This window comes from Lepisosteus oculatus, chromosome 5 (assembly GCF_040954835.1).
Source record: "Lepisosteus oculatus isolate fLepOcu1 chromosome 5, fLepOcu1.hap2, whole genome shotgun sequence".
Taxonomy (NCBI): domain Eukaryota; kingdom Metazoa; phylum Chordata; class Actinopteri; order Semionotiformes; family Lepisosteidae; genus Lepisosteus; species Lepisosteus oculatus.
In genome coordinates, this window is record NC_090700.1 from 40545212 (window position 1) to 40571678 (window position 26467).

The 26467-nt window shown below is 48.2% G+C and overlaps 1 protein-coding gene across 4 annotated transcripts; it reads left to right on the top strand.

Moving 5' to 3' along the window:
* Positions 1-336: 336 nt before the first annotated feature.
* LOC102698070 (uncharacterized) lies at positions 337-26135 on the top strand. Of its 4 annotated transcripts, XM_015342451.2 has the most exons (17): positions 346-807; positions 2604-5544; positions 6222-6333; positions 6822-6978; positions 7100-7246; positions 7633-7723; positions 8425-8520; positions 9992-10194; positions 10632-10680; positions 11930-12048; positions 12777-12961; positions 22415-22552; positions 22744-22825; positions 23326-23440; positions 23851-23952; positions 25209-25285; positions 25741-26135. In XM_015342451.2, exons 2-17 carry the CDS (start codon positions 2632-2634, stop codon positions 25823-25825), a joined length of 4671 nt encoding a protein of 1556 aa, XP_015197937.2. In that variant the 5' UTR covers positions 346-807; positions 2604-2631; the 3' UTR covers positions 25826-26135. The 4 variants fall into 4 exon arrangements, with proteins under 4 accessions (XP_069046540.1, XP_069046542.1, XP_069046541.1 ...); XM_069190439.1 differs by having other exon boundaries at positions 337-807; positions 12777-22552; XM_069190441.1 differs by having other exon boundaries at positions 337-807; positions 12780-22552.
* The last annotated feature ends 332 nt before the right edge of the window (positions 26136-26467 follow it).

A 26467-nucleotide genomic window follows, 5' to 3' on the forward strand; every position in this document is an offset into this window, starting at 1 on the left:
AGAGCCCAGCTCGGGGGTCCGAGGCGCTGCTGTGCGCACGGGGCTCTGGTGCAGAGTGGGTTCTCTATCCCAGTGTGGGGTCCTGGGGTGTCGGGACCTCCGGCTCCAGTGTGGGCTGTGGCACCTGCTGCCCGCTCTCACCCCCCTGGTCCGAGCCCCTGGGTCTTGGCAGCTCCCCGGGAGAGCGCCACCAACGGTCCAGAAGCTGGCGTTGCAATAAACTAGCACCTTCGGTGACGACACGCGACACCCTGCAACAGTTGCACTTCAGCCTCACCGAAAGCGGAAGCTGCATTAGCACTTTTTTTTTTTGACTTCGCTAGAGCTGTTGGTAGGTGGCAAACAGCACAGGAAGCCCTCCTCCGTTGCCATGGTATCTGGTAGAGGAAAACCACCCAATAAAAAAAGCCGAACTTTGAAGACAGAGCCCCGCTGAGCGCATCGTCTGAAGGCGGCTGCAGTGCAGCGACGGGCTCCGTCTAGACACCCACCTCGCTGGGCCACGTCGCGCCGCGCCACACCACACCGGAGCAAGAGCGCAGCCGAAGAGCAGCCCTGCGGGTGAGAGTCCACGCTGGCTTCACTCTCATCTCCAGCTTGGGGAGGGAGGCAGGATGATGGGTTGCAGCTGTTACGTCAGGAGAGGTCTTGATAAGTGAAGTGCATCATCAGGCTTGAGCTGGGAACCAGCTTTGGTCCTTGAAACGTGTGGCAGCCTAGGACAGCCCTGTGTGTTCAGGGTCCACACCAACACCAACGCACGCACGCTCGGGAGAGTGGAGAGTGCCACAGACCCTTTCAGGTTAGGTATGTCTTCAATTTTCCTCTCTGTTGCAGCACAATCATAGTCCCGTTGAACAGCACGCCCAACTGACTCATTATCACGTAGCTGGACTGAGAAAGGGTTTTTATATAAAGCACTGTTCACGTCTTGAAGGCAGTAAATCGGCCGAACTAAAGTGCTGTTCTCTCTCGCTGAGCACTTCTGACTTCTGTTCCAGGAACCGGCCTGCCTATTACTAACTTTTACTGTGCCTTTACCATGTGCAATCTTGCTTGTCTCATGCTTTGCCAAACTTCTGATCTGCCAAGATTTCACTGTGATCTACTACCTCCTTCTCAGCGTTGCCTCCTAACTACTGTTAACCATGGTAAACTGTGATCAGTGTGTTTAGAGCAGATGCGGTCGTTGAATCTGCCCTTGGCTTGTTTGAGTTCCAGGAGAGAGAGAAGTTTCAGGATTGCCCCGTAAGTGAATCTGAAGTAAATGAAACTTGCCCAGGGGCAGGTCACAGGACTGCACAGTGCTGCAGACCACCTGAGACACCCAGAGCTGAGAGGAGCCCATTCCTTATGCATCTCAGCAGCCAATCAGTTCCTCCCTGGAGCAGGAATTTCTGGGATAAGGTTCAGGTGAAGGGGTTTATATGTCATGAGGCTGGTTTTCTAAACCACAATATTAATGCTTCTCTACAGCTTTAGACAGAATACAGCTGGCTTCATGTTTCATCATAGGTGGGGATCCTGGAACCACAACAGCTACACACAGGAGTGCAGTGTACACAACACAACTACACAACAGTTAGTGTCATTTCAGGAGCATGACTCCAGCAGTGCGCCCTGTGCTCTCAGACTGCCTGCTGTCGAGCAGATTTTCTTGGTCACGGAAGCAGCCCTGGGCTTGGCACTGCACCCATGAAGCTGGAGTGCTGGGAGGGGGTTCAAGCCCCTGATGAAATCCTTCTCCAAGGCCTGTCTATTAAATCTGTGGCTCTAGTGCACCACACCTGTAAATACAAGAGGTTGATTCCAGGCTAAAAAATAAGGAAGAGGAAGAACCACAATATTTTAGTCTGTGTGCTAACCTCCCCAGGCTGAACAACTGAAATGTGTTTTTCTTTCCTTTTAAGCCTTTTAACCTGTTCCTTTCACATGGTGACGCCATTCCCCACGCCAGCCTCTTTCTGAAGGGCACAGCGTTAATTGTTGGGTAGATTAATTGATTGGTAACTCATATGTTAAAACGGAGAAAGAAGCAAAGGAAATAAGGGACTATTGGGGTTTTGCGGTGTTAAAGTTTCTCTCTATCTCCGTGGTGCTATAGTGATAATATGGTACAGTTACATGGTAATAAATTTTATATTACTAATGCAATTTCCAGGGAGCCACTACACGGCAGACATGGCAGAAAGGTCATCATCAATCGGTGTGTTCTGAGTGGGAGTTGGAAAAACAGAACCATCACGCTGAGTCATTTGTCTTACAGAATTCTAATATTGAAACTTTCTGGCTCCTGTTTTTAACATCGTACTGTATTTGAATGTGAAAAGTTGATGCCTGGGTTAGATCGTGTTAGTACAAAGGAGTTTAGAACAATTTACTTTGTAGAAAGGGATCTGCCTCCCGAGTCTTGGAGAGCCGCGCTCTTGCAGAGTTTAATGGTAGATTTAAGAAGTTTGTGAAGGGAGCAGTGGAAATCAGCTTGTTCCGGTTCAGCACAGCAATTAGTCCAGTTACGTCTTTTAGAGGCCAGCCTGAATGAAGACGGGAAAACCCTGAGCCTGCTGTGCGTCCAGGTGTGACCAGTCTGTGTTCCTCCCCAGGATTGTGAACAGATCCCCCAGGAGCACAATGTCAGACCGCCGGAAGAGCCGGAGAATGGGCTCCAGCAGGAAGGGGCTTCGGAACCTCACGGGGAAAGAGAGGCCGGAGGAGGGGCTGGAGACACTGGGGGAGGAAGAGAGGGGAGAAAGCAAGGAAGCAGGGCCAGTGGGAAAAGAGAAAAGCTCCACCCCCACGTCGATGCCTGGCCAATCAGAGAGCTTGACGGCTTCTACAGAGCCCAAACATTCACAGAGCTCAGAACCTAAGAAGTCAGCCTCTGCTGGCTGGCTCCACCAATCAGAGAGCTCTGTCCCGAGTGCGATATCTGTGGACACCAGAACTCTTAACCAGGTCCGGCAATCAGAACCCCCTTTGCAGCAACAGGAGGCAGAGCATGAGGTCTCTAGCCTGTCAGAGAGGAAGAGGAAGCTGGGGTCAACACGCCGGGGCCTGAGAGGCAGACAAAGAGGCCGAGTAGGAGAGGAGTCCCCCGATGAGCTTGGGGAGGAGAGTGAAGAGAGGAGTGAAGGAGGAGCGGAGCACACAGGGAGAGAGACTACTGCCTCAGTTGTTGTGCTCCATCAGTCAGAGACATCTCTGCCATCAGAAGACACCCAAAGCATTGCGCTATCTTTAGAGCTTCACCAACCCCAGACCTCCATGCTTAATGAGGAGCCAGAGAAACCACCCAAAAGTCCCAAGCTTAGCCAATCAGTTTCTCCCGTGCCCACTGAGGAAACTATATTAACAGGCAAACACCACCAACTACTGGGCTCAGAATCTGGAAACACAGCCACCACTCACCATGCAGACCAATCAGAGAACTCTGTCCACAGTGATAGAGAACATCCCTCAGCTCAGGCCCTGGAGCTCCATCCAGGTCAGCTCACCATTTCTGAACTGGAGGACATGGTCTCCACTCCACAACACCAAAGCCCTGAGAACCCTCCAGACAGCACAGCCCTAATCACAGGGCCACCTCCTCAGGCACAGGACTCTGATGAGACACTAGACAAGGAGCACCACCCAGCACTGGATTACAACAGCCACATTCTGGAGCCAGAGATCATGATGGACATCGACAAACCTGAAGACACCATCCCAGTTGATCAACCAGGGAGCACAGAGAACAATAGAAGTGATGACAGCTCTACTTCTGCACTGGAAAACAGTCAATTACTGACCTCCAGGCTTCTAGTGGAGGAAAATGAACTCCCTGTCACGTCCTTCCCAGCAGATCCACAGGGTCCAGGCCACACACCAGAGGCCACAGTGTCAGACATCTGTGATCAGAAAGTTCCCTGGATGAATCAGCCATCATTAAGTCCTGCTTCTCCGGAAGAGCCTCGTGTTACAAGCCTCACCTTAGAACTTCTGCGTTCAGATAGCTCAGCTAATGCAGATAAGGTTGAGGGAGCTTTGCATTGTGAAGGTGAAGTTGAAGGTGCTACCGATGTTCTATTGCTCCATCAATCCCTGGACTCCACCTCTGTTGACCAGACCAAACAATCAGAGAGCTCCAATAGCATTGAGAGCGAAAAGGACACCACTCCTGATCTTCTACACCATCAATCAAAGCACTCTGTACAACAGGGGGCAGAAGAGCAGGAGCAAGGAGCTCCCCATCTTGGAAAGAAGAAGAAAATGGGCTCAACCCGCAAGGTCCGGAGGGGCCAACAGACAGGGCACGAGAGAGAGGGCAGCCCGGAGCAGCTGAGGGAAGAGACAGGAGAGGGAGCAAAGGAGGTTCTGGGAGGCATGGCTGAGGGAGAGGTAGGTCTGAAGTTGGAAAGAGACGGAGCAGAGTTAGAGGATGTGGTGAGGGAGAGAGAGACTTGTGAGAAATTAGGAAATGCAGAGGTAGAACCGGAAGAGAGAGAGGAGATAAGGGCAGAGGGGGTATTGGGTAAGGAGCCCCATGAGAAGACAACAGGGAGAAGGGCAGAGTCTGGGTACAGAGAAGGGGAAGGACAAACTCCTCATGATAGTCAGGGAAAATCTACTTCTGAACAGGTGGACAGCCAATCACAGACCTCTGGGCTTCTACTGGAGGAAAATGAGCTCTCTGTCACAACCTTACCAGGAGATCCACAGGGTCCAAACCACACACCAGAGGCCATCATGTCGGACATCTTTGATCAGAAGGTGGATTCTGGGAATCTCAGCTCTGATGACAAGCCCCAACAGTCACAGAGCTTAGCTCCCTCAGAGAAAACTGAGGGTACCTCCCACACTCACAGCCACCCTCCATCACAAGCCTCAGAGATTCCAAAGGAAGACTCGCACAAAGCACCTTCTCTCAAAGAGCGGAAGAAGAAGCTGGGCTCCACGCGCAAGGGCAGAACGACAGGGAAGGGCCTGGGAGGGGTGAGTGATGATGGAGAAGAGAGAGAGATGTGGCAGGAGAGAGAAGAAGAGAGGGGGAGAGGGGCAGAGGAAAGCAGGAATGAAGTAATTGAGAGGTCACAGCAGGACAAGGGACAGGAAGAGGGAGAGGCTGCAGGAGAGAGGGAAATGATTACAGCGGAGCACCTGGAGATGACAGGCAGGCAAGAAGCCCAGGATTCTACCCCTGTGATTGACTCCCAGCCATCCCTAAACCCTGAGCTGTCAAGGAACGCTGAGGATAGCGTCCCCAGTAAAGAACCCCATGCAGCAGAGCTCTCCAAACCCCTAAAGGCAGAGGAAGAGGGGTCACGTGAACATGCAGCCCCAGCGGAGAGGAGGAAGAAGATGGGCTCCAGCCGCAGGGGTCTCCGCGCACAGCCAGGACTTCATGGAAACTCGGAAGGAGGGAAGTGGGAGAGGGGTCTGGGGCAGATTATGGAGAAAAGCGGCGAGGAGAACGCAGAGATCATGGACATCCTACAGAAGATCCAGGAGATCTTCCACAGCTGGGACCGGGAGGAGAAGGGCTTCATCACGCGCGAGGACATGCAGGTAAGGCTCAGAGGAGCTGGGAGGAAGCCCAGGGTGCTGCTGTAGTTTTACCTCATGGTAATACTGTGCTGCACAATTCACCATTCATGGAAGATGAATTCATGGGTCACAAACGATGAAGTTTGAAATAATAGAAAAGATCAAATAAACACTCCATCTTCAGCTGTATCGTGCTGGGCTGCAGCTTCTGTGGTTGGTCTTAGGAGTAAACCCGGTCATGTGCAGCATCATCCTCTTCCTGTTGGGTTTCCTGGATAACTGATTAAAATCAGTGTTTGAACCATGTTAATACTTAAATAACACAAATGGGTGTAAATTACACTTGAAACTTGCTAAGGCTCAGACTAATCTGAAACTTGGTCCCAAAACCAAGACTTCTAACCCATCAGGTGATGGCGGCTTCTTATCTGGCTTCTGCCTAGTGCAAACCTATCATCTGGTTGCAAAGTTACAGTTTTTTCCCTAATAAGTGGCAGGTGCAATAATGTGTCATGTTAATCTAGCAAATTGTTAATTTGAGAGAGAGTGTACAAATCCGTTTTGGGTTTCGCAGTATTAGGAGCTTGTTCACCTCTAATAAACGATTGTGGGAAAGTGCCTTAGAAGGACTGCTCTGAGAGGTGCTGGGGCAGCCCTGGCTGTTTGTCTGTGTGGTGACCCCTGTCCCTGTGTGCCAGGAGCTGGGCGGAGAGCTGGGTCTCAGTGCCAGAGAGCTACAGCAGGTGTTTGATGGGCTGGACAGAGATGGTGATGGGCTGGTCACCCACCAGGACTTCGGCACAGGCATCCGTGAGTAACAGAGCTCAGCTGGCTATCAGCACGTCTTTATAATAATCCAAGGTCTCAGCTGTCAGGAGAGTTTTTTATATCAGTGCTAATGAGACCAAAGTGCAGTTTTGACAAATAATTACATCAATTATGTGATTAAATAAAGATTGTAATTACTACCGAAATTATTAGCCCTGGGACTGCAACCTTACTGACTACGACCTTCAGCAGCTGCATCTGTGGTCAAGCACATTAATATACATTCCTCATTGCTGTTCGCCACATTGGTAATTCGAGTAATTAGAGATTATGGTGCAGGTAAGAACCATGTGCCAGAGGGACACGTGGCCTCTAGTTTCATCTGAGCTCTTGGTCATCTAACTCAGCAAACTGTTGTGCTCCAATCAGAACATTACATAGAGGACCGGTAGTGCAAATCTTACACCAGATGTTTATACAGTTCTTACACTAGTTAACCTCCTCCTCTTGCTCACTCTTCCTCTCTGCAGGAGAATTCCTGGAGTCCCAGAAGAATCCGAAATCCACCCCTGTTGCCTTGGTCTACAGGTCACAGAGCTCTGTGCTGCCAGAGGATGTGGATGACGAGGAGAGGCAGCACTTCCTCTCCATGATGGACAACCTGGGGGCCCACAACCTGCTGCAGGAGTAAGAGTTGTAGGCATATAACCTTGTAAACTTGGAAGTATGTGCGCTAAAGATCCAGCATGAATTCCCACAACCTGTCAAAATTCAGTCTCTTTCCTGTTTTTCCTTCTTGAATGGACAGCCAATCAGAGATCTGGAAACTGTGGGAGGAGCTACGACACAACGAGCCCCACCTCCTCAGCAACCTGGAAGAGTTTGTCTCCAAGGTGACGGCCCAGATCCGGGCAGCCCAACAAGAGAAGGAGACCCTGGAGCTGACGCTGAAAAAGTGCGTCTCTCCGAACACCCGTTTACCAGAATGTACATGCTACTACATTTAGCACCTTAAAACTTGTGTCCTCACTAACATACCATGGTCTACAGGGCTGTTTGGGTGTGGCACCTGCTGGGGAATATAGAACATTATTAATTACACTTAGAGAGAAGTTGGTATGAAATATTTAGTGCTATTAGAAGTGAAACTATCCTCACGACAGTCTGTAGGTAGCCACGAAACTCCAATTACTACCCAGCAACCCAGTGCAATCCAGCCCCCCACTAATCCAGCCTGTTCTGATCTTCCTCTCTTCCTGTCTCTGTGCATTTCTTTCTCTGCCATTCTCCTTCCTTTCTCTTCCACTCTTTCTCTTTTGCTCTATCTCAAACCCTCTGCAGGCGCATCCTGGAGCACAACCAGGGGGTGCAGCAGCTGTACGAGGAGATGGAGCATCAAATCAGCCAGGAGAAGGAGAGAGTGCGCAGTGAGGTTGGTTTGCAGCGCCCCTTGATACCCACAATCAAACTGCTTGAGAGCTCCGCACTGAGCCGCAGTGTGTTCGTTTCACAGGGGGGTTTAAGCTCTTAGAATGTGTTTTCCCACGTTCTGATGTTTTAACACCTCAGACTTCCTCAGTGTCAAACTGAGCCACAGCGTGTTTACAAATCTCTTATGCTGGAGGAGGAAGGGTGAACATGAATCCATAAATCCTACAAATACACATTTTATTTTTTCACATTTCGTGATTGGAGTTAACAAAACGTGAAGTTTGGTGTTAACACCTGTGAAGGTGCTTTGGAGTTTATTATTTACATCCACTCAGGCTGAGACAATGTTTGACGCTGGCCTTGAAAACACTGATTTCCCTGCTCGCTCTTATTAGACATTTCTGAGCTTTGCTCTTAACACTTCACTATTCTGAAAACCCCAGCAGTGTCGAACATGCAGAGGAGACAGAGCCCTTTATTTCCCTTGTTTTGCACAGTATATTATCTCTTAGCAGTGGTGTGTTGTCCCAGCAGTTTCCTGAGCTTCTTCAGTCCAGACTCACCATGTTCCTTAGCTCAGAGAACTGAATTATGGGCCAGTACAACAGCTCAGCCATCATGTGCTGGGAACTACAACCGGTTTCCATTCCGGCTGTGCTGCCTGTGATCGGGAGAGTGACAGCCAGTCTGGTTGTTTGGCAGAGCTTTAAGAAGAGTCGGACCCAGAGGACAGAGCTGCAGAGGGAGTTGGAGAAGAAGACCAGCGAGATGCAAAGTCTAATTGAGGTCCAGAATGAGGTGAGGGAAGACTGGGGCAGGGGCCTGGGGGCGGGTTTTGAGAGGGTGTAGTCTCAAGGGGCGTGGCTTCAGTGGCAGGGCGGGATCAGTCTGAAACTGACAGGAGAGAGAAGAATAGTGTTAATACCCAGCTGGGGTCCAAGCCAAGAGTGTATGAAGGGAAGTAGGAGGTGAGAAAGAGCATGTAAGATCAAAAGGAAGGTTACAAATGAGAGGAGGGCAAGCAGCCCTCTTAGGTTGTGTGCCACCTGTATGTACAGCTGGGTTTGCAGGAGAAGTCTGGGTGTGGTTCCCTTGCTAAAGGGTGCAGCAGCAGTGTCCCCAGCTGGGATTTGATCCCACAGCTTTCAGTTCCTTTCAAAGTTTCTTGGGTTCTTGTGGTTGGAGATCAGTAAATAGTTTAAGTCTTTCAAGATCACTTCTGCCGACCATTGTGAAACAGCCACTTTCTCAGCAGCTCCTCTTGCTATGCATGAGGTTGGGTTATCACAGTCGTGATCTGACAGCACGAACCACACAGAGAATTACTGAGCGAGAGGAAATAACAAACTAGAGACCCACAGTGGCGCAGTTTCTAAGGGCCTGTAATATGGGGTCTCAGACAGGCCCTAACAGCTTTCTGCATGGTGCATTGGGGCCACGAGTTCGAGAACAAGCCCTTGTTGGAGGCTGCAGGAGGACCATGTGGCATGAAACTGTCCTGCTGCTACCTCTGTGTAGTGGTAGTCCTGGATGGTCCAGGAGCCTGTCTCCAGGTGAGACATGAGCTGTGGGCCTGTTGGAATTGTGGGACTGTGGGATGGGGGACTGGGAAAATGTGGAACATTGGGTTTGTTGCAACTGTGGGATGCGGGACTGGGAAAATGTGGAACATTGGGTTTGTTGGAACTGTGGGATTGGGGTACTGGTGGACTGGGGGACTGGGGCTCTACGGGACTGGGGGATGTGGGGCTGGGGGACTGGGGGACTGTGAGACTGTGGGACTGTTGGGATTGTGGGACAGGAGCTGTCAGTCCTCGTGTGCCTCACTACATGGGATTGTAGACCTTCAGATGCTGCTGGCTGGGGAGTATCGTTGGATGCCCACCACTGTTTCTTTATCTTTCACTGTGACTTGTGTCCATGTGGAATTTTGCTGGTGTCTGCACTGTGGCTCACCTCCAGGCACACAGCTGATCTCTTTTATGTGTTGTTGTGCAAATACCAAAAGTTGTTGAGGTTTCGTTGTGGGTCAATGATTAGGAAAGTCTTAACACACACAACCACCAGGGCAAGCAATGATTTCTTTCTGTGGACAGCTTCTGGCATAGAGCAAGCACAGTATAGTGTCCGAGTGCAATCATACATTCTGCAGTCCCCTTGGGTTGAATGCAGATGCAGTGCATTGTGAAGCTCAGTGAATCCCTGCTGTGTGCGTTTGCTCTGAGAGTGCTTGTTGGCCTAAGCTAATAGCAGTGTCAATGTCATGCAGCTGGAGGACAGTCTGCACCAGCTGCGCAGCCAGCAGCGGCAGACCAGCTCAGAGAATAAGGAGCTGCGCAGGACAAACCGAGAGCTGGAGGGGCAGCTGGAAAGGATCCGTGCTCAGCTGCAGGAGGCGCAGAGCCGTGTCCGGGACATGCGCAGCTCCGTAGCACAGCACCAGCCCAGATTCCCTGCTGCGGTAGAGGCGCGGTGAGACCCCCAATCCCAGGACACACACACATGTGCAGAATGATTGAACCTGAGAAAAAATCTTTTGGATTTCTGTGCCACCTATAGTACAGATTCAGAAATATTGGTGCGTCTGTACAATGCTTGACTTTGCAAGACATCAAGGAATCCTATTACAAAATTGAGCTAATTATTTACTAAATGAGACATTTAACCACAGCAAAATTGTGAAATTACTCAGAAATTCAATTTAGTTCAGTGAAATGCTCTGTTGTGTAACAAGGGTCTGGGAAGCCCAGCCTTTAATAGACCCCCACTCTGCTCCAAAGAGAAATCAGAAAGCCTCAGGGTGCGACTGTCTGTCCTCAGAGGTGATTATAGATAATGGATTTTTATTTAAATATGGCGTGGAAAAATGTTTTCAACTTCTAAAGATGCCTACATTCTATCTGCCTCAGGGATGCTGAGCAAAGCTTCAGGGAGCTGAAGACAGCGTCCAGACCGGAGGTAACGTAGTGTCGTTCTATCTGTAACTACTGTGAGAAGAGCAGGACAGGGTCGTGTTGTCTGACTGAGTGTGGCCTCTGCAGTTAGGAGGGTGAGGGGGAGTGACATGGGAGAGATTTTAGGATGTAATGCTATCAGAAAACAGCAGGAGGAAGGCTAAACATGTGCTTGGAAAAGGCAAATTTTGTTTCACTGTAACATACATAATAATGATCTTATTGAAAGAACGATACTTATTTACTTGTTCCAGTATTGCATTTTACGAGTTATGCTTTCCTTGTATAATACAGTGAATGATGAGTTACCTAGCTTTGTGGAATTATATTGCCACCTGGTGGTTGAAGTGAAAATATTACTGCCACGCAAGTAGTGAAGCTAAAGCGTGCAGTTAAACAGGTGGAACAGCCTTGTGCACTGAGCAGAGCTGTCTGGCACCCGGGCTGCTGGGAGTGCTGGGGGTCTTACCAGATGGCTGAGGGAACAGCTGCCTGCACAGCAGCTGTCGGCTGTGCACATCTGCAGCAGCTCCCTCCTGCCATACAGACCTGTGTGTGCCTGCGCTGCCTCACAAAACCACACGGATGTGAGAAAACACACTGACTGCTACTCATTTTAAAATCTACAGCCAGTTGAGCCAAATCTATTTTTATTTAAAGCCGACACTTGTTCACACACTTGTTATCACAGCAGGCTGACAAAATATAAACGATTTTTCAAAAATAGAAATATGCACAGAGTGATGTGATGTGACCAAGGTCACTGTCTATTTACTGTATAGGTCAGTGCAGTAGCTTCAGTGACTAGTGTGCCCTTTAGTGAAGTAGGAGCCTGGTTATTTGCAATTATAAGATCAATGTCTAAAACCTTGGTGTTTAACTCCCATAAAAACTGCAAAGCCACTTTTTTTCAGTTTGTGTAACATTGTCCACTGTCCAAGAGTGAGTCTTTTGGAGAAGTTCGGATGCAGACCTGCCAATGTAAATTGTGCACTGAGCAGAGCTGTAAAAGCTGCTGAAGCCACAGGGAGTGTTTTCACTTGGGTGGTGGGGGGCAGTGGTTTTCAGGAGGGGTCGGGGCACTTTCACCCTTATCACTGAAAGAGCAGGGCCGAACTCTCCTGAGCAGAGCATCAGGGAGACACCCAGAAACGTGAATCTCCTGGGAAAAATAAACAGAGGATAGTCAGTTCTGCAGGAGTGCTCCCAGGGGTAAGCGAAGGCTGTTCTACCATTTTGTGTCTTTTTCCCAGATGGCAGATTCAAAATGCACAGTTTGGGATGAGAAGGAGTCATCCTGCAGGAAGCCAGCAGAGCTGCTGAGAGCCGGTTCGGAGCTGGGGAAATACCTGGCACAGGAGCCCCCTGCAGGGTGAGGAGGAGACTGCATTTGGGTTTTTAAAGGGGTCTTTGCAGCTGGGTGCAGTGACCGTTTTCTTGCACAGCCCCCAGCCCATGTGTAGCTCAGATCCCCAGACTCTGCAGGGTGTATAGACACCCTTCACCCTGATGTCCTTCCTTTGGCATGGGGTGGTGACTGTTCAAAGCCGGGGTCCATCTTCTTGTGCGACATGTGGAAAGTGGAATGTGGACTCAGGACGATCTGAGTCTGTCCTGTGCTGACAAAATAGGAACGCTACTACACTCACTACCATTAGTATGTTGCAGTAGCTGTACTTCTAAAACTGTTACCTATATTCTAGGCCTTCAGCAATGATTTGTATCCAATATCCAATGATCATGTGAAAATACATTGAACTACTCATCCTCCCGAACATGTAAAGTAGTTCTTTAGACACAAGGTGCTAGGACATTCCACTCACTGGAATCACTGTGTAAGGTGAGCACAGAAAGACTGCACTGGGCTGTTGACTGTTAGTCCAATTTTGTAATACGTTACAGAGCCTTATGCATTGTTAAAAAAGCTAGATGCTTTTAAAGTAAGAAATGGCACCAAATCCTTTCAGACTGCACTGATGTTCTCAAGGTTTGCTAAGGAGGACACTGTGTTTGGGGAAGCTGGATATCCATGAATGTCCATATGAAAGAGTCTGACAGTGAGACAGATTTACATAGTTCTCTGCCTTTCTCTCTCTGCAGCAGGCCTCCTGATGTGAAAGTTCCCACAGACTGGACATCAGGACACCGAACGCGAGTGATCTCGATAGAGGAAGATCCTCTGCCTGACCTGATCGCGCAGAGCCAGACAGGCAGGCTGCTCGAAGGGGAGGTACTCTGGGAGGAAGAGGAAAAGAAGGCCAGGGAGGAGGAGAGAGGGGCACAGAGTAAGGAAGAAGAGAGCGGAAGGAGAGAGACAGAGGAGAAAAACCCGGAAACAGTGGGAGAGAACAGAGAGAGAGAGAAGGGGGAAAGCAGAGAAACAGAGGAATGTCTGCACAGCGTGACAGAGGACGAGAGAGGACAGAGAAAGGAGGATGAAAGAAGAGGGGAGGAGGAGAGGGAGGCCGAAGAGAAAGGGGAGCGAGACAAAGAAAGCGTTGAGGGTGAGAGCAGAGAGATGAAGGATGGGCAGATTATGAAGAGAGGAGAGGAACCAAGAGAACGAGAGGGAGGGTGTAGATTACAACCAGAGACTGAGGAAGTGGAAGCAGAGGGAGACAGACAGGAAGAGCAAACATTCAGGCTGATGAGGGAGATCAGAGATAAGGAAGGATTGTGGAGAGAGCCGAGAGAAGCAGGCTTCACACAAAATGAAACGCAATCTAGTGCGGCTAAGGAGGGCAATACAGATAAGACAGGAAGAGGAGAAGGAGAGGCAGATGGGCCAGGGGTCGAAGACAGAGAAACAGACAAGATGGAGATTGAAGAAAGTGAGACAGAGAGGTCAGAAGACCAAGAACAGGAGACAGAAAGGTCAGAGGGAATGGAGTGGAAGATAGACAGCCCAGAGGCTGAGGGTGTTGTGCACGAAAGATCCGAGGATAAAGAAACAGAGATTAAACAGTCAAAAGTCAAAGATGTTCGGGGAGAGGGATCAGTGGTCATAACAGAGCTGGAGAGGGAGGAGGCTGAGGAAAATGAAATCCAACAGACAAAAGAGAGCAAGACGGTAATTCTCAAAGAACCGCTCAGACATGCAGACATGCAGGACACTCTGGGGGAGAGGCTGGGGAGGCAGGGGTTTCTGGAACAGCAGGAAACAGAGACTCAGCCAGAGGAAGGTGAGAAGGAGACTCAGGCTCAGGGAGAGGAGCTGGATAGGGAAGCTGTCTTGGAAAGGGAAATATTAGGAGGAGACAGGGACATTGGAAGGGAAGTGGAGTTAAATGAGGAGAGAGAAACTGCAGAATCAGTTAGCCAGAGAGACAAGCAAGTGGAAGAACATGAAGAAGAGATAAGAAGTGAACAAGTGGGAGCAAAAGATAAGGATGAAATATTGGAAGAAGACAGATTAGACAGGGATGGTGTGATTGAGGAAGACAAGACATTTTGCCCAGAGAGAGGGACTGAGGAGAAATGGGATGAGAAACAGGAATTCACTGAAGATGAAGACTGGACAGAAGATGAAGGGCTGTTTGAGAAGGAACAGATCCCAGGTGAAGAGGAGGACATCTTCTGGCACATTGGGGGAGGAATGTTAGGACCAGAGAAAGAGATAATTGAGATACTGGGAGAGGACCTGTACCCCATACTAGAAGAGGATGAGAATGAGGAAGATTATATAGGAGAGGGTGAGGTTGCAGGGCAGCTATCTGATACAGAGCAGGAAAAAGGGAGATTAAAGGAAAAGCAGCAGGAACAGATAGAAGAAACAGAGGCTGACACAGGAAGAGAACTGGAACGAGAAAGTTCAGATAAATGCAAAGAGCCACAACTGGGAGAGACAGAGGTCACACTGGAAGAAACACAACCACAGGAAAGGGACAGCACTGCAGCAGAAGGAAACAGTGACACAGCACAGGAAAAAGAGGATCGACTGGACAATCAGAAAACCAGGCTGAAGGAAGAGGAATCGGAAGGAGTGACTGTTAGAGGGAGAGAGGCAAGAGAGAATAAAAATGAGGAAGGAGTAGAGGAATCTAAGAATGAGGAGCTCAGGGGTCATGATGAAAAAGCAGCAATTCTGGGAGATGTTCAGGTAGAGGAATATAACACAGATTTTAAAGATGAGGACCTGCACAAGGAGTCCTTACATGACCAGGAAGGTGAAAGGGTGTCTGAGACTTCAAAGGAAGAGCAGATGGAGGCAAGCAGCCTGTCTACACAGATCCCGGGAACAGTGGTGGACATTTCAATGTGGAAACCAGAGGCACAGAAGGAAGTAGAGGAGCCTTTGGAAACACAGGACAAGGAGGAGACATCTACAGAGCAGGGAGTGGAAGACTTTAACCAAGGGGATGAGATAACAACCCTGGAAGTAGAAGAGGAAGAGACATACTTTGGAATAAGAAGAGTAGAAACAAGAGTCCTGTTTTTGGGCACTGAAGGAGAAGTGGGAGAAACAGAGGATAAACAAGATGAAAATACAAACACTGAAACTGAAGAACAGGTACAAGCAGAGGAGATCAAATACGTCAAATCACAGAAAGATGGGCCTGGAATAACTGAGGTTGAAAGCAAAGAGAATAACAACCAGGAAAATGAAGAACTGGGGGAAATGGAGATAGAAATGGAAATATCATGGACAGATCTTCCACAGCAGGAGAACAGAGGGAGGACAGAGGACAAAGACATAGAAGGAACAACATTGGAAAAGACCGTAACAAAGGAGGAGCTTGAGGAAAAAGTCCAGGACCAGAAGGCTTCTGGAGAAGCTGATGAAGTAAATGAGCAAAAAGAAGAGGAAGGAATTAAAAATGAAAGACCACTGGTAAAGAACGAGGAGGACCATCCTGAACTACTGGTAGAGATAAAAGAAGAGAAGCACAGGAGTGTATTCCAGGAGAAAAATGAGACACATCAGGATGAAGTGAAAACTCCAAGTGCAAAGGAAAACCTTAGAGATGATCAGGAGGCCCTGGGAGGTCAGGCAGGTGACATCCTCCAGGAGAAATATCTCACAGAGGAAGAGGAAGAAGGTGAAGGAGGAAGAAGGAAAGGACTGATGGAGCAGGAAACTGAGCAGGATGGAGGAGTTGAGTATCAGAGAGAGGTGGAAGCTGTGTTGAAAGGAGAAGCCTGCAAACTGGATTATGGTGAGGACCAAAACATGGAATTGCTGCAGGGAAGGGATAGCACTGTAGCAGAAGGAAGCTGTGATACAGCTGAGGAAGAAGATGATCGATTGGACAATCAGAAAACCAGACTGAAGGAAGAGGAATTGAAAGGAGGGACTGTAAGAAGAAGAGAGGAAAAAGAGAGTGAAAATGAAGAAAGAGAAGAGAAGATAAAGAATGAAGAGCTCAGGGGACACGAAGGAAGAGCAGCAATTCTGAGAGATGTGCAGGGAGAGGAATATAACACAGATTTTAAGGAGCAGGACTTGCACAACGAAGACTTTCATGCAGAGGAAGGGGAAAGGGTGTCTGAATCTTCAAAGGAAGAGCAGATGGAGGCAAGCAGCCTGTCTGCACAGATCCTAGGAACAGTGGTGGACATTTCAATGTGGAAACCAGAGGCACAGAAGGAAGTAGAGGAGCCTTTGGAAACACAGGACAAGGGGGAGACATCTACAGAGCAGGGAGTGGAAGACTTTAACCAAGGCTGTGAGATACCATCCCTGGAACTAGAGGAGGTGGAGACACTCTTTGGAACAAGAAGAACAGAAACAAGAGTTTTTGTTTTGGGCACAGAAGGAAAAGTCGGAGAAACACAGGATAAAGAAGATGAAAATACAAACACAGGAACTGAAGAACAGGGACAAGCAAAGGAGATCGAAGACGCCAGATCTCAGAAAGATGGGCGTGGGATAGCTGAGGTTGAAAGCCAAGAGAACAACCAGCTGGAAAATGAGGACCTTGGAGTAATGCAGATAGAAATGGAAATATCAAGAACAGATCTTCCACAACAGGAGGACAGAGGGAGAACAGAGGACAAAGACATGGGAGAACTAACACAGGAAGGGATGGTAACAAATAAGGAGACTGATGAAAAATTCCAGGACCAGAATGGTTCTGAAGGGGGTGATGAGGTACATTGGCGAAAAGAAGAGGATGGAATTAAACATGAAAGACCACCACTGGTAAAGAATGAGGAGGACCATGCTGAACTACTGGAAGAGATGAAAGAAGAGGAGCACAGGAGTGTATTCCAGGAGAAAGAGGAGACACATCAGGATGAAGTGAAAGCTGCAAGAGCAAAGGAAGACCTTAAAGATGATCAGGAGGCCCTGGGAGGTCAGGCAGGTGACATCCTCCAGGAGAAATATCTCACAGAGGAAGAGGAAGAAGATAAAGGAGAAAGAAGGGAAGGACTGATGGAGCAGGAAACTGAGCAGGATGGAGGAGTTGTGCATCAGAGAGAGGTGGAAGCTGTGTTGAAAGGAGAAGCCTGCAAATTGGATTATGGTGAGGACCAAAACATGGAATCGCTGCAGGGAAGGGACAGCACTGCAGCAGAAAGAAGATGTGATACAGCTGAGGAAGAAGAGGATCGATTGGACAATCAGAAACCCAGGCTGGAGGAAGAGGAACTGAAAAGAGGGACTGTAAGAAGGAGAGAGGAAAGAGAGAATGAAAATGAAGGAAGAGAAGAGAAGATAAAGAATGAAGAGCTCAGGGGACACGAAGAAAGAACAGCAATTCTGAGAGATGTGCAGGGAGAGGAATATAACACAGATTTTAAGGAGCAGGACTTGCACAACGAGGACTTTCATGCAGAAGAAGGGGAAAGGGTGTCTGAATCTTCAAAGAAAGAGCAGATGGAGGCAAGCAGCCTGTCTGCACAGATCCCAGGAACAGTGGTGGACATTTCAATGTGGAAACCAGAGGCACAGAAGGAAGTAGAGGAGCCTTTGGAAGCACAGGACAAGGGGGAGACATCTACAGAGCAGGGAGTGGAAGACTTTAACCAAGGGTGTGAGATACCATCCCTGGAACTAGAGGAGGAGGAGACACTCTTCGGAACAAGAAGGACAGAAACAAGAGTTTTCGTTTCGGGCACTGAAGGAGAAGTGGGAGAGACTGAAGAGAAAGAAGATGAAAACACTAACAAGGGAGCTGAAGAACAGGGACAAGCAGAGGAGACAGAAGATGTCAGATCACAGAAAGATGTGCCTGGGATAGCTGAAGGTATAAGCCAAGAGAATAACAACCAGGAAAATGAGGAACTGGGGGAAATGGAGATAGAAATGGAAATATCATGGACAGATCTTCCACAGCAGGAGAACAGAGGGAGGACAGAGGACAAAGACATAGAAGGAACAACATTGCAAAGGACAGTAACAAAAGAGGAGGTTGAGGAAAAAGTCCAGGACCAGAAGGTTTCTGGAGAAGCTGATGAAGTAAATGAGCAAAATGAAGAGGAAGAAATTAAAAATGAAAGACCACCACTGTTAATGAACGAGGAGGACCATCCTGATCAACTGGTAGAGATGAAAGAAGAGAAGCACAGGAGTGTATTCCAGGAGAAAGAGGAGACACATCAGGATGAAGTGAAAGCTGCAAGAGCAATGGAACACCTTAGAGATGATCAAGAGACCCTGGGAGGTCAGGCAGGTGACAACCTCCAGGAGAAATATCTCACAGAGGAAGAGGAAGAAGGCGAAGGAAGAAGAAGGGAAGGACTGATGCAGCAGGAAACTGAGCAGGATGGAGGAGTTGTGCATCAGAGAGAGGTGGAAGCTGTGTTGAAAGGAGAAGGTAAAGAGCAGGGAAATCATGGAGATGACACAGAACATGATGGGGCCCCAGAACACATGGCAGAAGAGAAAAGCATGGAGATAATGAACAGTCAAGACGAAGACAAAATCCTAAGAGAGTCAGAAATTGTGTCAGAAAACCAAACAAATCCAGGAGCATCAGGTGAGGAAGGAAAAGGAGAAATGAAGAAAGAGGGAGAAACTGGAGGAGAAGGAGAAACTACAGAGAGAAGAGATAGAGACACAGTCCTTGAAGTGGAAGGAGACATCCAAGTGAAAGATGAGATGGTATCAGGTAAGGCAGAGGGAAAGAGAGTGGAGCAGGTAGATTTTGTGGGGGAGGATGGGATAGCTACAAATAAACAAGCAGAGGAAGGTAGAGATGAAGCAAAAGTAAAGGAAGTCAAACAAGAACTGAGGAGCACAGAGGAGGGGAAAGATGGAGGATCCGGAAAAATGCGACAAGTGGGAGAAATAAAAGAAGCATTAGTACCAAAAGCACAAGTACAAGGAGAAGAAAAGCAACTAGATGGAGCAGAAGAAAGCATTGGAGAAGAGAAGATGGGCAAAAAATGCCAAGAGGAAGGTGTTAAAGAGAGCATTGTAATAACTGAGGAGGAAGAAGGGGCAAGTAAATGTGAGGATGTCATAGAATTAATTGCAGAAGTAGACGTTTTCCAAGCTAATGCTTTACTCTTGGAGGAGGAAAAGAAGCTGAGAGAAGAAGTGACACAAAGCAAGGAGCAAGTGGTGACAGGATACCACAAGGTCACTGGGTGGATGGAGATGAATCAGGAAGTGAATGTAGAGCTTGAAGAAACAGAAAAAGAAATTAAGAGAGATCAAGAGAAAGGAGAAGACAGCGAGGTTGCTGTACGAGAGGAAGAGAAACCCAATACAGCTGGAGGAGAAGGGGGAGACAAAGAGATAGCAGAAATTGAAATGAAAGAGGTAGGAGGAAGAGAGATAGAAACACAAGAGAATAGAGGAAGAGAGCTGGCAGAGAGAGCAGGAGAAGAACTCCATAAACGGGAAGAGGAGACAGTGGTAGAAGAAGACAGGGGTATGGATCTAGGGGTCGGATGTGTTGGAGAGAAAGGACAGCAGTTTGAACTGAGAAAGGAAGGCTTAGGGGAGGGAGTCCAGGAAATCACACAAGCTACAGTGGGCTCATCTGATGACTGGGTGGGGAAAGCAGGAGAAGAACAGACTCAAGAATTGGAGATCAGAAAAAAAAATGATGAATTCCAAGATCCTAGCGTAGAACCAGTGATCAAGCAGGAGGCAGCGAAAGTAAGAGCCAAACTGCTGGGCACAGCTCAGGGGATAGAACAGCATGCAGCAGGAGCTAGTGTTATAGGCCAGAATAAAGGAGCAATATCTCACATGGAACAAGAGACGCAACAGGGAGAGGAGGAAAAACAATTGGAAGGAATGATGGAGAAGCTACTAGACCAGTACTCTTTAAGGATTAATGTTAGAACACTTCAACAAGGGGAGGAGATGCTGAGGGAGGGAGTGTCCCCCATTGACACAATGGAGGACACAGAGCAGGAGAAGAGGAATGCTAAATATAGATATGAGGAGGAGGAAGATGACATGTTGAACGAGTACATGGATGAAGAGCAACAGCAAAATGGTAATCAAAAAGAGAAGGAAAAGGAGAGACAGGAAAAGCTGGACCTTACAGTGAAGTCAGAGACAGACAAACCAAGACTAGAAGACCAGCATGTGGTATCTCTAGCACAGATTGAAGAAGCAGGTTCTTCAGCACACTATCTCCAAGACGATGATTACAGCAGAGATGAGGAAATCAAGGGAGGTCTTCTAAAAGAGGAAGGATTATCTGATCCAGTAGAGAGGAAGCTAGATGACACAGTAGAGGAAACAGGATGTGAGGAGATTGCAATGGAGAACGACCCAACCCAAAAAGTGAAACACCCAGATGTGGAAGAGGACATCCTGAAAGAGGATGAAACAGAAAGAGAGAGGATAAGAGTGGAAGAGAGAGAGAAAAATGAGAAATCAAAACAAAAAATAACAGGGACACAAGAGCAAGAAAAAGAACAAACAGAGAAAGATGCTGGAGAGGAAACCATAGTAAGGGAAGAGAAATGGATGTCAGTCAGAGAAGCAGGAACAGAAGAAGACAGTGAGTATAAATGGGAGGAGGACTTGAAAGTGAAAGTGACAAGTCAGGAAAAGGAAGAGGGAAGAGACTTGGAAAAAGGACAGGATGGGGAAGAGATGGGAGCAGAATGGGTAGAACAAGAATCCCAGAAAAAGGAGCCAATCTCAGGAGATGAGTGTCAACGAGGAGAGGAGGAGGAGGGTCTTGGTCAAAATATGTTACCAGAGGAAGTCGAACTGAAAGACAGAGTCCAAGAACAAGAAGAGGAAATGAAGACATTTGTGGACAAACAGGACAAAGTTATGGATTTGCTGGGAGACATGCATGAATATGAACAGGTAACAGAAGGACATGAAGAAGATATTAAGAAGGAATTTGAAGAGATAGCAGAGGTTATGAAAGGGACAAATGATGTACAAACAGTGAAGGAATGGGTAATAGCAGAGGGAGAGACAACTTCCGAGAAAGAAGAGAATATCAGAGATGAGAACCAGGGAGAGAAAGCTGGGAGGACTGCAGTCACAGTCAGTCTGTTGCAAGAGGAGATACTGAAGGAGAATGGAATAGAACAGAAAATAGTAGAGCAAGAATTCCTAGATGAAGCGAGTATCAGATATAGCAAGGAGGAAACTGAAAATAAGGTGGAGAGAGAAACTGGCTGGACTGAAGAACAGGGAAAAAAGGTAACTAAACAGAAAGAGCAGGAGATGGGTGAAGAGGAGAACCAGGAAGGGAAGGTAAGAAGGGATGAATGGAGAGAATCAGGGCTTGAGAAAGACAAAAAGTCTCTGGCAGAGAAAGGAAGAGAGATATCAGCTGAGACAGGAACTGTTCTAGAACTGCACTGGGAGAAAGTCAAAGATGGACAAGAGAAAAAAGGGGAACTAGAAGAGAGAGAAGAATCAGAACATGAAGAGGTCAAGGAGAAACAGGAACTTCAAGGGGAGGTCCTCACTGTAGAATGGACAGAGACAGGACAGGAAGGAGAAGGGTATACTGTGGGTGGGACAGAGGCAGGACAGGAAGGAGAAGGGTATACTGTGGGTGGGACAGAGGCAGGACAGGAAGGAGAAGGGAAAACTGTGAGTCTGATTGAGACAGGACAGGAAGTGGAGTTTCTAACTGTAAGCATGACTGAAACAGGACAGGAAGGAGAAGGGCATACTGTGAGTGGGATAGAGACAGGACAGGAAGGAGAAGGACAGGATGGGGAGTTTCTCACTGTAAGCATGACTGAAACAGGTCAGGAAGGAGAGGTGCATACTGTGGGTGTGATTGAGCCAGGACAGGAAGGAGAGGTGCGTACTGTGAGTGTGATTGAGACAGGACAGGAAGGAGAGGTGCATACTGTGAGTGTGATTGAGACAGGACAGGAGAGGGAGATCCTCACTGTGGGCACGCCTCAGACAGGACAGGAAGGAATGGTGCATACTGTGAGTGTGATTGAGACAGGACAGGAGAGGGAGATCCTCACTGTGGGCACGCCTCAGACAGGACAGGAAGGAGTGGTGCATACTGTGGGTGGGACAGAGATGGGACAAGGATTGGATGTAATCCAGGAAAAAGACCACAAACTGAGTAAAGAAGTGAAATCTGCAAGGGAGGACTTCATCCCAACAGGATTGGAAGAAGGGGAAGGAAGAGGGGGCAGAAAGGAAGTGGAAATAACGAACGTCCCAGTGCAAGGCGAAGAGCCATGGGGGCAAGTGAAAAGAGGAAGTGTAGAGGAGAGAAGAGGAAGGGAAGGTCGGCTGGATACAAGAGGACAGGGAGGGGCAGAGGGATTTGGGAGACAACTCTTGATCCCTGCCAGTGATGAGCCTCGTGGCCTTGCCTGTCTCCCCCCAGGCGGATGGACACCCCCGCTCTCGGGCCCAGAGCGCCTCTACAACGTGGTTATGGTGGGGGATAGTAGCGTGGGCAAGACATGCTTCCTGAAGAGGTTCCAGAGCGGGGTGTTCAGCGCAGACCACTGTGCCACCATTGGTGAGTATTCTGGGCGTCCTCTTCATCGGGGCAGAGATCCGGCCCAGCTTCTGAGCCCATCTTCCTGCACAGAGGTACCTGTGAAGGGTGTCTTCGCTAGTGTTGGAGCACCCCTCAGCGCCTCTGCTCGTGCCTGCCCAGGGGTGTTTCTGGTGAAGGAGCAATGCTCACATGTGTGTGCTTGTGTGCAGGTATGGACAGCTGCATCCAGAAACTCACCCTGGATGGGCGACGGATTGATCTGCAGCTCTGGGACACTGCTGGACAGGAGAGGTGACTGGTTCTCTTTGTGTACAAAACTCTCAGGAATGGTGTCACTCTTGCCTGGAGATCAGTCATGTGCAGTTATTATGTAGTTATATACTAAGTGAGTAGTTAGGAATGTTATTAATACCTTATTGGTTTAGGATTAGAAAAAGGATCTAACAGGATTAGAACTAGTTGTTAAGTAATATATTTTTAGTCAATTGTATTGCAGCATACTGCTAAAACAGTAAATATTCTCAAGGTTTCAATGCTCTTATTTGAGCAAATAATTTTCATAGCAATTGATTGTACATGTTTATATAGAGGAGGCAGAAAACTTGTCACATTTCATTTAGGAACCAGGATTTCCTGATCTTCATTCTCCAGATTTATTACCTGCAGCATTTTGTGTTTTACTTGTAAAAGAGTCTGTGATGTACAAAAGGGAGACACTTTATGCTTCTCATTCATCAAGTAAAAAGAAGTAGGTACTTCTCTGTGAGCTCCTGCACCATCTGTCGCCATAGGTACCACAGCATCACCAAGCAGTTCCTGCGCAAGGCCAGCGCAGTGGTGGTCATGTATGACATCGGCTCTGCCCGCAGCTTTGCTACTGTTCGCTACTGGATAACCTGCATTCAGGTACGAGTCAACACTGGGAGGTTTGACAGCTGAATCCACCTGTGCTGTGGCCTCACATCCCCGGACAACCCTGATTTAGTCAATGCTGGAAGAGAGCATAGGCCTGGGAAGACAGTTATTTTGAGCAGGAGTCTCGAATCATTGTCCTGCTGTGCTGTTGTGTCTACAGCTATTAACAATCTAAACCAGAACTTTATTGGGTTCATTGGACAGACCAATTTACTAAGCTTTTGAATCTAATGGCAAATATTTTTTTCTTTTTTCCATTTTTCCAACTGGTGCAGACTGTGACTCTTCCATGTGCCAGAGTCAACATTGTATGTGGTCCAACAGTATGTGCATCTGAGAGACTGTGTGTCCAGAGTGGTTCTGTCCATGAGGCTGCCATGGTAACAGTCTTGTTCTTGTAGGAAGGAGCCGCAGATAATGTTGTCATACTGCTGCTGGGCAACAAGAGTGACAACTTCACTACAAGGGAAGTCCCGCCTCAGGAAGGGGAGCGGCTAGCCAGGGTAGGTGATGGCACCACTGTAACGAACAGTTCTTTCCGGACCCTATGCGGACGACACAGTCCGACGGAGTGGGGAAACACTGGGGAAACGTCATGCTGGGAAACGGGGCTGAAGACAGGGGGGCGTGTCCAAGGTGCGCTGGTGCACGGGGGAGGTGTGGCCGAGGCAAACAATCCGAGAGTAGTCCTTAGGGAAAATCCAAAACGCAAGGGTAAGTCCAAAACCAGGAGATCCATCAGAACTCGGAATTAAAACCACGAAGGCCGGGTCGGAACCGGCGGACGGGGAACGAGAACGGAGGTTAAAACCTTAACGGGACCAGGCGCTTCCAGGTCCCGGACTCGCACGATATGGAAATCAGATGCAGAGCCCGGATGAGCGTCAGCGCCTGGCTTTTAAGGTGGGCTGGGAATAGGGAACAGGTGCAGAGAATAAAGTCTTGAGTGAAAGGGCTGGAGCACCCTTAAGGAGGGGGAACTAATATCGTGACAACCACTGGACCAGAATTGTCCGGCCCCAGTGCATCTGCTTTGTATTCTAAACATTAAAGTCTCTAAATGTAAATCCCATAAAAGAAATAAAACTGCTGAGATCTTCCTTTTTATTTTTAGTAGACAGTGTAAGTAATACAACTTCAGAGCAACGTGAAACTTTCCTGTGGTTTCGGCTGCAGTAGCAGTAACTGTGGTCTTAAATTATCTTTGTCTCAGTGTGAAGCTGTTGTTAGACCAATAAGGAAAGACAATTAATAAGTATGAGGACAAAAATATTTTTGTTCGAATTGTCACAGGAAATTACCCAACACTAACTTCCCAGCAGTCAGCAGTATATTTTTATCGGGTTATTAGACTGGGTTGTGGTGGCTGTCAGCACCTTCTGTGATGCCCTGGTATCAGAGCAGCTTCCTTCCTTTGCAGTTCAGTTGCACAATGTTCTGCAGAGGCTCCGGGGGGCGTTTCCCGGTGTCACCTTTATTCTGCAGGTTTATTCTGGTGAGAGGAATCACTTTCTGACTGTTCTTGGTGCTGCATGCCTTTACATCGCTGCGTGACTTTACATCATTTGTTGTGGCATGCTGGTGTGTCATTTACTTTTTGGGGAGGGGGGGTTCTGAATTAGAGGCATTCAGTCATAATTCCACAGATTCTTCACCCCACTGGCTCCTCAGCCAAACACAGATACCAAATGTGCACCTTTTAGAGCAACACTGTGCTGATTCTGCAACCCTCTCTGTTTGGCCCTGGCTTGCTCCACAGGAATATAGCATTCAGTTCCTGGAGTGCAGCGCCGCCTCTGGCTACAACGTGACGAGCTCCATGGAGACTCTGGCCAGGTAAGCCCTGCCCTGAGCCCCTCAGCTGACCACATTCACAGCCACACAGAGAAGGGCGTCACAGGCCACACCGGCTGGAGCTCAAGAGCGCTTTGTCGAGTGCAGGTCTGGCTGGGCAATGAGATTGTTTCACCAGAGAGGAGAATTCAAGTGGTCCTATGGTCCTTGTGGGAGTCTCAGACTGGGGTGGAGGGTCACAGGGGGACTGTGGTGCACTGTCCCTGAGGAGAACCCGCTGGTACACAAGGGTGGTGTGAAGAGGGACGGCTGTACTAGTTCACTGTTCAGCTGAGGTGTGTGCGCAGACAACATGGAGGCTCGACTGCAGAACTGCGGGGAGGCAGCAGGCTTGGCCCCCTGCTTTCTACAGCCTCTGGCACAGCTGGGGGGGGGGTTTCTCCTTCACCTCCTCCCCACCCGCTGACAGGAGTGTACGTCTGTGCTTGCTTCCCCAGGATGCTGAGCGACCGTGAGGAACAGGGGCAGGATGACATGGTCACACTGAAGGAGCCCCCAAAGAAGAAGTCGGGGTGCTGTTAGTGAGCCAGCAGGTTCAGAGTCCCATACAGGACAGGATTGTACAGGACTGTACAGGGAGGTCTCTCATGACATGTCTCAAACCTACTTTGTATTAACAGTGCAATTACAGACAGTTCTATTTTTTTTAATCTTCCACTTGATCGACCAGATTTTTATTTTGTTTAATCAGAGGTGCATTGTTATCTAAGACATTCATACACAAAGCTGAAGTTCTGATCTCTGCTTTATTCTCTGACTTTTCTGTCTGCATCACTGTATTTCAGGTAAATTCAACCTTTTTTATTGATAATAAATATCACCTGCAATACAATATTTATGCAAAAGCTGTCTCTGGTCTAAATGTAAAATTCTTACACATCTACAATCTGTTCAGTTGTACGGGATAAAGCACCTGAGTTCTCTTGGATTCTAGTCAGTGATATTTAAGACAGAAACCATCTCATTTAGAACAGAGGGCTCCAGTACCTACACTGTAATGGCCCATATTAGTAGGATAGTTTGCAGTCATTTATTTAGGGAGGTAAAAGATAACTGTGCCTGATCCTGTGTGTGACTGTCAGGGTGATTCCAGTGAAACACTAGGAAGAAGTTGTCTCATTTTGACAGCTGGACCAGGATTGTGAAAAACAGAGTCCATGTGGG